Source organism: Muscardinus avellanarius (assembly GCF_963383645.1).
Source record: "Muscardinus avellanarius genome assembly, chromosome: 7".
Taxonomy (NCBI): domain Eukaryota; kingdom Metazoa; phylum Chordata; class Mammalia; order Rodentia; family Gliridae; genus Muscardinus; species Muscardinus avellanarius.
In genome coordinates this window covers 28,678,870-28,688,732 of record NC_137793.1, presented here as the reverse complement: position 1 = coordinate 28,688,732, position 9,863 = coordinate 28,678,870, and the positions used below count along the sequence as shown (strand labels likewise).

At 48.3% G+C, this 9,863-nt stretch overlaps 1 protein-coding gene across 1 annotated transcript; it reads right to left on the bottom strand.

Annotated features, from left to right (window-relative positions):
- Positions 1–369: 369 nt before the first annotated feature.
- LOC308265249 (olfactory receptor 2Y1-like) lies at positions 370–1,305 on the bottom strand (the record flags this gene model as incomplete). The annotated part of the gene is made up of 1 exon (XM_080698846.1): positions 370–1,305. One exon carries the CDS (start codon positions 1,303–1,305, stop codon positions 370–372), a length of 936 nt encoding a protein of 311 aa, XP_080554972.1.
- Between the last annotated feature and the right edge of the window lie 8,558 nt (positions 1,306–9,863).

Genomic DNA, 9,863 nt, shown 5'->3' with positions numbered 1-9,863 from the left:
ATCATGTGATCTCCATCCCACCACTCTGGGAATTACCAGTGTTGGAAAAGGTGTTGTCATTCCAAATTCAGGCTCTGACACTCACTCTCAGGCTTGCTGAGAACCCAGGCCTGCTCTCTATAGATGGCAACAATACATCTGCTTCCCAGCCTCATCCATTTAGAAATTGTAATAGAAATCAGTGCTTACTCCCGGCTACACCATGGTCATAAGAAATGAACTAATGATCCCTAAATCTAACTTCCAAGTCAGGAAGGCATGAACACCATGATTACAGCAGGGTATTTGCTACTGACCAGTAGCCTCCCAAGGACTAAAAGGGGATGCAGGATCAAAGAGCTACTATTTTACCAGCCCTCTTTTCCCATTCTACCCCGAGTCTCTGCCTCTCCCTAGTACTTTCCACAGAGCCCCCTTCACATCTTTGTTCCTTAGAGTATAGATCAGAGGATTGAGAATGGGAGTGATTATAGTATAAAAGAGGGCAACAAACTTTCCCTCACTCTCAGAATAACTGTGGATAGGTTGGAGGTATGTGTAGATGGCTGAGCCATAAAAAAGGAAAACCACCAGAAGGTGAGACCCACAAGTCCCAAAAGCCTTTCTGCGTCCAGCCATCGACTTGACCTTCAGTACCGCCTGAGCAATGTACACATAGGAGACTAGGATCAACGCCGCAGGAACAACCAAGATAATGACTCGGGCCACAAACATCTTGGCCTCTGTTCCTCCTGTATCCTCACAAGCCAACTTCAGAAACACGGGCATCTCACAGAAGAAGTGGTTCAGTTGATGGCCACAGAGAGGCATGGTCATCATGAAGCCTGTCTGAATCACAGAGTTCATGAAGCCTCCCACCCAGGAAGCCACAGCCAAGGCCTGGCAGAGATGAGGGTGCATAATGGTCGTATAGTGGAGTGGACGGCACACAGCAGCATAGCGGTCAACAGCCATCACCACCAGGAGCACACACTCGGTGGAACCCAGGGCAAGGTAGATGAAGAGCTGGGCCACACACCCTCCATAGCTGATGGTCCGATCTAGTCCTCGAAGGTTAATCAGAAGCTGGGGCACAGTGCTGGTGGTAAAACAGAGGTCGAGGAAGGAGAGGTGGCAGAGGAAGAAGTACATGGGTGTGCGCAGTCGAAGGTCCGTCCGAGTGAGCGTGATGATAGTGGTGTTACCAGCAAGAGTTAGGAAGTAGAAAATCAAAATAAAGACAAAGAGGAAGACTTCCAGTTGAGGCCAGTCTGAGAAGCCCACCAATATAAAGCCCTGTCCAAAACTGGCATTGAATCTCCCCATAGCCTTGCACCTGCCCAAATAACAAAAGACAGCTCAGTGCCTCCTGTGAAGAATCGAGTTAACACAGTTATTTCACTATATCCCCTAAATACTTTGAAATCCTGTATTTAATTTTCTGTTTTATTGTCTGCTTCTGATTTCCCAGTCATTGATTTTTTTTCTCTTCTGTCCTTTAGTCAGGAGATCAGTGGATTAGGAATGATACGTCCTTTGTTTGAATCCTGGTCCTGCTGCCTCTCTATTTTGTAAGTTTAGCCTGCTCCATCAATCCTTTGTATATGATATTTTGTTGTCTGAAAGTAGAGCAGATGTATTGCCTTCTTTGCTGAACTTGGAAACTTCACTAAGATAGTAGAAACTGCTTTATAAAATTCAAGATGTAAAAATGTAGCATTAGTATCTCATACAGCTTCAAATTTCTTCCCCTAATCTATTACACAGACTGATTCAGGAGATTACAATCTGACCAGGCTGAGATATAAAATTGGACCCCTGTGTTTGCTTCCTTCTGCAAAAATGACTATGGTTTGTACACCAAACCTGGAAGCCCCACTACTGACCATCAATGGACTAAGGAGAGTTTAGATCCATTCCTTTGGGAGGAAGAAACACTTAACAACAAATATGCTTCTCATTATGAGGGATCATACCAAAGAAACCCTCCCACACATGTCTTCAACTAAGAGATCCAACCATCACTCCCTGGGAGAGTCGTTCCCTCATCTCTAACCCAATTCTCTTCATGTAGTTTCTCTATAGCACTTGACACACTCATTCATTTTTTTTTTACACATCTTTGTCTCTTTCTGAGCTCCGAGTCTTCAGTGATAGAAAATATAGTGCATATGAAGATAGATACTGGTGTCTTCCTTTATGATACAAATAAAGGTGATAAATTAATGTTAATTTCATTTGGAACACATAGAAGATGTTAAATACACTTTGTTGAGTGAAACATTTGACTCTTTGAAGATCATTAAAATTGATTTCTTCTGATAAACCTGAATATTAACTGCTAACACACTTTGGTAACAGGCCTAAAGGTTTCTCTATTTTTTTTTACAGTTGCTGAAGATTTAAATGTTTATTAGAAAGATAGAAATACAGAAAATAGAAATACAGCTCCATACCAGACTGGCATGGAGGGGTGACTTGAAATGAATACACCCAAGGTTTCTCTCTTTAAAAGCAATATTTCCTGTATTTAAAACCTAATCAGCATTCTAAAAAAAAAAAAACACCAGAAAGAAAAAAAAAAAACAGTGATGAAGAGAAGTCTGCCTTATGCTCTTTATTAGCAACTTTTGCTAAGTTAACAAATTCTTCTTTTTGTTAAGTGTACTGAATTGGAAGATCATGATTAATAAATCAATGCCAAATCACTGATTCTGTTAGGTTATTTAGATGCCATCTTTGATGCTTCTGTTAAAAAGATGGATAAAATATGAATGATAACAAAAATTGTTAATTCACATGTAGCTTACAATGCCTAAAAGATTTCTTAAAAATAGCTACAATAGCACAGTGCACCAGTCTTAGAGTCTTATTATGTCCTTACCAATCAACTCTTCTACTAACAACCTGTACCAACTATTCTGAAAATTTCACTTCTGTGAGCTGAGAAAATAAAACAGAGAAAATAACTAATTTCAGAAAATCTTGGTGGAGATTAAATGATAAATTGTATTCTATAAACTACAATGATTATGCTCTATGCATTGTTTTGATGTGTTATTTTTACTAACATATGTAGATTTTACATATTAGTGGTGCTCAGTGAGATATTTTATCACATGCATAGAGGGTACATAATCAAATCCAGTCTTCCTTTACCCACTTTTCCCCTTCTGCTTCCCAATCTCCAGTAATCACTATTCTACATTTAAGTTAACTTTTTATCTCTCACACATAAAAAAAAAAACAACCCATGAAGTCCTTGTCCTTCAGTGTTTGTCGACACTACGAATCCTGACCATGCAGTATGCTCTGCTTGTTCCTTTGTAACCCAATCTCACAGTGCAGTCACCTGGGAAATAAAAGGCTCTTAACAAAAATTATTGAATGGATTAATGATGCACTCCCTTCCCTGGCACCACGCCTTCTGTATATAAAGTCCTAGAAATATTTGTTTCCTGTGCCAAATGATGAAAATAACACATCTGAACTGTTCCCCATTGATTGGCACATGTTTTTTTGTTTTGCTTTGTTTGTTTTTGCAGTACTGGGGATGGAACCAGGGGCATTCTACCTCTCAGTGACACCCCTAGTCCTATTTTTTATTCTTTTTTTTTTATTGGTGCATTGTAATCATATATCACATTGGAATACAAGACTTGAAGATTTAAATCTTCCAATCAGCCCTCATCCAGTCCCATCCCATTCCCTCCCCCTCCCTTGATCCCATGCTTGTTTGGTGATTAACTTTGATACATTTGTTTATGTCCCTCTTGGATTTTAAAGAGGCTCCATCCTCCCCTATTCCATACCCTCTGATTGGTCACCTTAATTGCTTCACTATAGGGCCCTTCCTATAGCTTGACCTCTTCCTGTTGCCCCTTTCCTCATAGTTATCGCTGGTTAGGGGAAGCATCTGGTTTTTATTTTCTGCGATATTTCTCTGTGCATGCCGCATTGCAAGTACCGATCCCACTCTTGATGGCCCCAATAGTGGCCTGGCTACCCGGTGGACTGATCCAGACCTCGCTGGCTCAAGCAGCGGCCTTGCCTCATGGGAGGCCCTGATTCTGGTATCGCTGGCCCCAACACCAGCCTAACCCCTCAGCTGGCTCTGATCCCAGCCTTGGTGGCCCCAACACCGGCCTAGCCTCAAGGCAGGCTCCGATCCCAACCTCGGAGGCCTAGATAGTGGCCTTGCCTCATGGAAGGTCCCGATGTCGGCTGCTGGCCCCAGCACTGGCCTAAGCCCTTGGCAGGCTCCGATCCCAGCCTCAGAGGCCTCAGTAGAGGCCTTGCCTCAAGGCAGGCTCCAATCCCGGCCTCGCTGGCCCCGGCACTGGCCTAACCCCTTGGCAGGCTCCGATCCCGGCCTTGGAGGCCCCAGCACTGGCCTTGCCTCACAGCAGGCTCCGATCCCGGCCTTGGAGGCCTCAGCTCCAGCCTTGCCTCAAGGCAGGCTCCAATCCCGGCCTTGCTGGCCTCGGCACTGGCCTAAACCCTTGGCAGGCTCCGATCCCGGCCTTGGAGGGCCCAGTAGCGGCCTTGCCTCATGGAAGGCTCCGATGCCGGCCATTGGCCCCGGCACTGGCCTAATCCCTCAGCAGGCTCCGATCCCGGCCTCGGAGGCCCCAGCACTGGCCTTGCCTCACAGAAGGCTCCGATCCCGGTCTCGCTGGCCCCGGCACCGGCCTAACTCCTCGGCAGGCTCCGATCCCAGCCTTGGAGGCCCCAGCACTGGCCTTGCCTCATGGCAGGCTCCGATCCCGGCCTTGGAGGCCTCAGCTCCAGCCTTGCCTCAAGGCAGGCTCCAATCTCGGCCTCGCTGGCCTCGGCACTGGCCTAAACCCTTGGCAGGCTCCGATCCCAGCCTCAGAGGCCTCAGTAGAGGCCTTGCCTCATGGAAGGCTCCAATGCCGGCCATTGGCCCCGGCACCGGCCTAACCCTTCGGCAGGCTCCGATCCCAGCCTTGGAGGCCCCAGCACTGGCCTTGCCTCATGGCAGGCTCCGATCCCGGCCTTGGAGGCCTCAGCTCCAGCCTTGCCTCAAGGCAGGCTCCAATCTCAGCCTCGCTGGCCTCGGCACTGGCCTAAACCCTTGGCAGGCTCCGATCCCGGCCTCAGAGGCCTCAGTAGAGGTCTTGCCTCATGGAAGGCTCCGATGCTGGCCTTGCTGGCCCCGGCATCGGCCTAACCCCTCGGCAGGCTCAGATCCCGGCCTTGGAGGGCCCAGTAGCGGCCTTGCCTCACAGAAGGCTCCGATGCTGGCCATTGGCCCCGGCACCGGCCTAACCCCTCGGCAGGCTCCGATCCCAGCCTTGGAGGCCCCAGCACTGGCCTTGCCTCATGGCAGGCTCCAATCCTGGCCTTGCTGGCCCCGGCACCAGCCTAACTCCTCAACAGGCTCCAATGCCGGCCTTGGAGGCCCCAGCACCAGCCATGCCTCACGGCAGGCTTCAAAGCTGGCCATTGGCCCCGGCACTGGCCTAACCCCTTGGCAGACTCCGATCCCGGCCTCGGAAGCCCCAGCTCCGGCCTTGCCTCATGGCAGGCTCCAATCATGGCCTCACTGGCTTCGGCACAGGCCTAACCCCTCGGCAGGCTCTGATCCCAGCCTCGGAGGCCCCAGCACTGGCCTTGCCTCACGGCAGGCTCCAATGCTGGCCTCGATGGCCTCAGCACCGGCTAACCCCTTGGCAGGCTCCGATCCTGGCCTCGATGGCCTCAGCACCGGCCTAAACCCTTGGCAGGCTCCGATCCCGGCCTCAGAGGCCTCAGTAGCAGCCTTGCCTCACAGAAGCCTCCGATGCTGGCCGCTGGTCCTGGCACCGGTCTATCTCCTCTGCAAGCTCTGATCCTGGCCTCGGAGGCCCCAGCACCGACCTTTCCTCACAGCAGGCTCCGATGCCGGCCTTGCTGGCCCCAGCACTGGCAAGACCCCTTGGCAGGCTTCGATCCTGGCCTCGGCGGCCTCAGTAGCAGCCTTGCCTCACAGAAGGCTCCGATGCCGACCACTGGCCCTGGCACCAGTCTAACCCCTCAGCAGGCTCCAATCTCGGCCTTGGAGGCCCCAGCACCAGCCTTGCCCCACAGCAGGCTCTAATGCTGGCTGCTGGCCCCAGCATCGGCCTAACCCTTTGGCAGGCTCAGATCCCGGCCTTGGAGGGCCCAGTAGTGGCTTTGCCTCATGGCAGACTCTGAAGCTGGCCATTGACCCCGGCACTGGCCTAACCCCTCAGCAGGCTCTTATCCCAGCCTCGGAGGCCTCAGCACTGGCCTTGCCTCATGGCAGGCTCCGATCCCAGTCTTGCTGGCCCCAGCACCGGCCTAACCCCTCGGCAGGCTCTGATCCTGGCCTAGGAGGCCCCAGCACCGGTCTTGCCTCACGGCAGGCTCCGATGCCAGCCTCACTGGCCCCAGCACCGGCCTAACCCCTTGGCAGGCTCCAAACCCAGCCTCAGAGGCCTCAGTAGTGGCCTTGCCTCACGGAAGGCTCTGATGCCAGCCACTGGCCCTGGCACCAGCCTAACCCCTCGGCAGGCTCCGATCCCGGCCTCGGAGGCCCCAGTAGTGGCCTTGCCTCACGGCAGGCTCTGACGTCAGCCATTGGCCCCAGCACCGGCCTAACCCCTCGGCAGGTTCCAATCCTGGCCTCAGAGGCCCCAGCACTGGCCTTGCCTCATGGCAGGCTCTGATCCCGGACTTGCTGGCTCTAGCACTGGCCTAACCCCTCGGCAGGCTCCAGCCCTGGCCTCGAAGGCCCCAGCACCGGCCTAACCCCTCGGCAGGCTCCGATCCTGGCCTCAAAGGCCTCAACACCGGCCTTGCCTCACGGCAGGCTCCAATCCCAGCTTTGCTGTGTCCATCGCCCGCCTCACCCCTTGGCAGGCTCCAATCTGAGCACCCTCTTCACCCAACCATTTGTCCCACGTTCTCAACGGTGCGTGGTGGTAGCATTCTGCCTCTGGGGTTATTACTGCAAAGGTTCCAGATGTAATGCATCAGATCTCTGTCTCCCCTGAGTACTGGCCACTGCCATTGCCATTGCCTCCACCATTTCAAATCTTTCCCCCGCTCTCTTTCCACTCTGAAAGTTGTCCAGTGTTCCTAAGCATGTATGGCGGTAGCATTCAACATTCGGTGTAATTTCTCCAAAACAATAAGGTTGGTAGGATCCGATTTCTGCTTCTCCTGAATACAAGTCTCCACCACCATCGCGCAGACCGCTTTCAACACTGCCTTTCTCCTTGGTCTCAGCTAAACTCTCTCCTTACAGGTGATGTCCAAGATTCTTAACAATGTAGAGAAGAAGCAGTCCTCCTTCACAGGGAATTTTTCAAAAGTTCCAGTTCATTTGGATAAGTTTTGTCTGCATCTCCAGTATCCTGGCATCCGCCACGGCCTTCTTGACCCCTCTCCAATATTTTTCCTTTTTCTTTTTCTTTTCCTTTTTTTTTTTTTTTTAATAAGAGAAGACAGTATGTGTGGTTTGAGGAGGTTGTGGGATCAGGCACTCAGTAGCACTGTAACCCGGCCCAGTTTCCCCATGGGTCCAGTGTGCTTCGCACTACTCCGACTGGGGCCCAGAGTCCTGCAACCTGGGCCCCGGCTCTTTCAGGGGTCTGGCGTGCTCCGCGCGATCCCACCCGGGGCCCAGAGTCCTGCAACCCGGGCCCCGGCTCTTCTGGGGTCCGGCGTGCTCCGCCTGACCCCTGCCTGGTACCCAGGGTCTTACAACTGGCCCAGTTTCTCCAGAGGTTTGGCATGCTCCGCACAGTCTGGTCCGGGGCCCAGAGTCTATTTTTTTATTCTTTATATTGAAACAAGGTCTCACTGACTTGCAAAGGGCCTCACTAAGTAGCTGAGGCTGGTCACAATCCGCAATCCTCCTGTCTCAGCCTCCCAAATGTGGGCACATGTTTTTTAAATGTATTTTATTAACACATTGCAATTATACATCATATAGGTTCAGTGTTGCAAAAGCATGCATGCACACAACTCATTGTGTATTTCCCTCCACATACCATCTGCTTTCCCCTCCTCCCTACAGGAATTAGTGTTTTTAAAAATAATTCCTGTTCTATGGTTTTATAAATGATATTATTGGTGACATATAGATATGTTTAATATATGCAACCAAAATGCTTATGAATATAAATAAAAATCCAAAACCACAGTTGAAAAAATAAAGGATAGAGGGGGTCAATCTTGCAAACATGACAGATATTTACTAGAAAACTAGAAGACAGTGATCATTTGGGTATGTACTGATGAAAACTCAATATAAGTCAGTAGTGCTTATTGATGGCTGAATTTTAAAAGTGTAAACACAGACTAGAAAAAAATCATAATACAGGACTTTGGCCTCTCAAGTTTGTAAGAAAACATAAAGGTCATGTGTGTGTGTGTGTGTGTGTGTGTGTGTGTGTGTGTGTGTTACTGAAGATTTGATAGAAGGAAATTCTACCACTAAGCTACACCCTCAGCCCTATTTTATTTTTAATTTTGAAACAAGGTCTAATTTCCAAGTTGCCAAGGCTGGCCTCAACCCTGTGATCCTGCTGTCTCCACCTCCCATTTACTGGGATTATAGGTGTGCTCCACTGGGCCTGCCCTAGAGGTAATTTCTTGTATCATCTAATCCATGATATACTCTTGTATATATACCTCAAATCAAGTTTGAGATGCCTCTCCTTTGATCCCTCATTTATACTCTTTTGTCCTCTTATTTCTATCAGTCCCCAAATCCTGCTTTATGTATCTTTTATTGCTTGATTCATTGTCAACTATTTTTATAATAATATCATTAAATATGTTATTTCAGTCCTACCTACCAAATTCTGGAAGAATGTAATTCTCTGTAGTCTACATTACTAAAATCAGATTGATAAATTCTGCATTAAAGAATGATTCAAATATCCAACTGAACACTATTAAACATTCACAATTTTATCTGGGCGTGGTGGCACACACTTGTAATCCCAGCATTTGGGAGGCTGAGACAGGAGGATTGCAGTTCGCGGATAGCTTAGCTACTTAGTGAGGTCATTTGCAACTCAGTGAGACCTTGTTTTTCAAAATAAAGAATAAAAAAATAGGGCTGTGGGTATAGCTCAGAGGTAGAATGCCCCTAGATTTCAATCTCAGCTCCACACAAAAAATAATAATAACAACACAATCTTTGTATATCTTATATACCTTTTTACACTGGCTCTTTCTCTACAGAAATAACCTATAATCCAGACTCTCTTATTTTAAAAAAAACTTCTTTCTCCCTATGTCCCCTTTAATTATCCTTCTCTTCCTCTTCATATATACATTCAAAAGAATTGTCTCTGCTGAGTGTTTTTACCACTTCTCCTGCACTCATGCTTAACTTATTGTACTCTAAACTTTTTGAAGGAAAATGCAATATTTCATGTCTTATCTTTGCATTAGGATTTTAAATGTTGATTACTATCCCTCTCTACACAAAAATTCTTCCTTTACCTCCTGTATCTCTTCCTTCTCCCCTGGTCATCCTTGGTCTCTTTGGTGTCCTCCTCTTTCACTGTGCATCCTTACACATTGGGTTCTTCTGCAGGTTTTCACCTCAAACCCTCTTCTCTTTGATTCCACAGACTCTTCCCGGAATACGGAATCTACTCCAGGGAACTGAATCAAAGGACCGCTGTGTTGATAGCACACAAAATTTTTTCCTACCTACAATCTTGCTTCTGAAATTCAGACATCTACATACATATTAATAATTCTTTTCATTTTATGTATTTCTAATGTGTTGACATTTGGGAGTCTGAATGAATATAGCAGCAATTTTCAGAAACAGTCAAAGATTTTCCTGAAAGCAGACCTTCATGTCTAACCCATCAATCCAGAGCCCATAC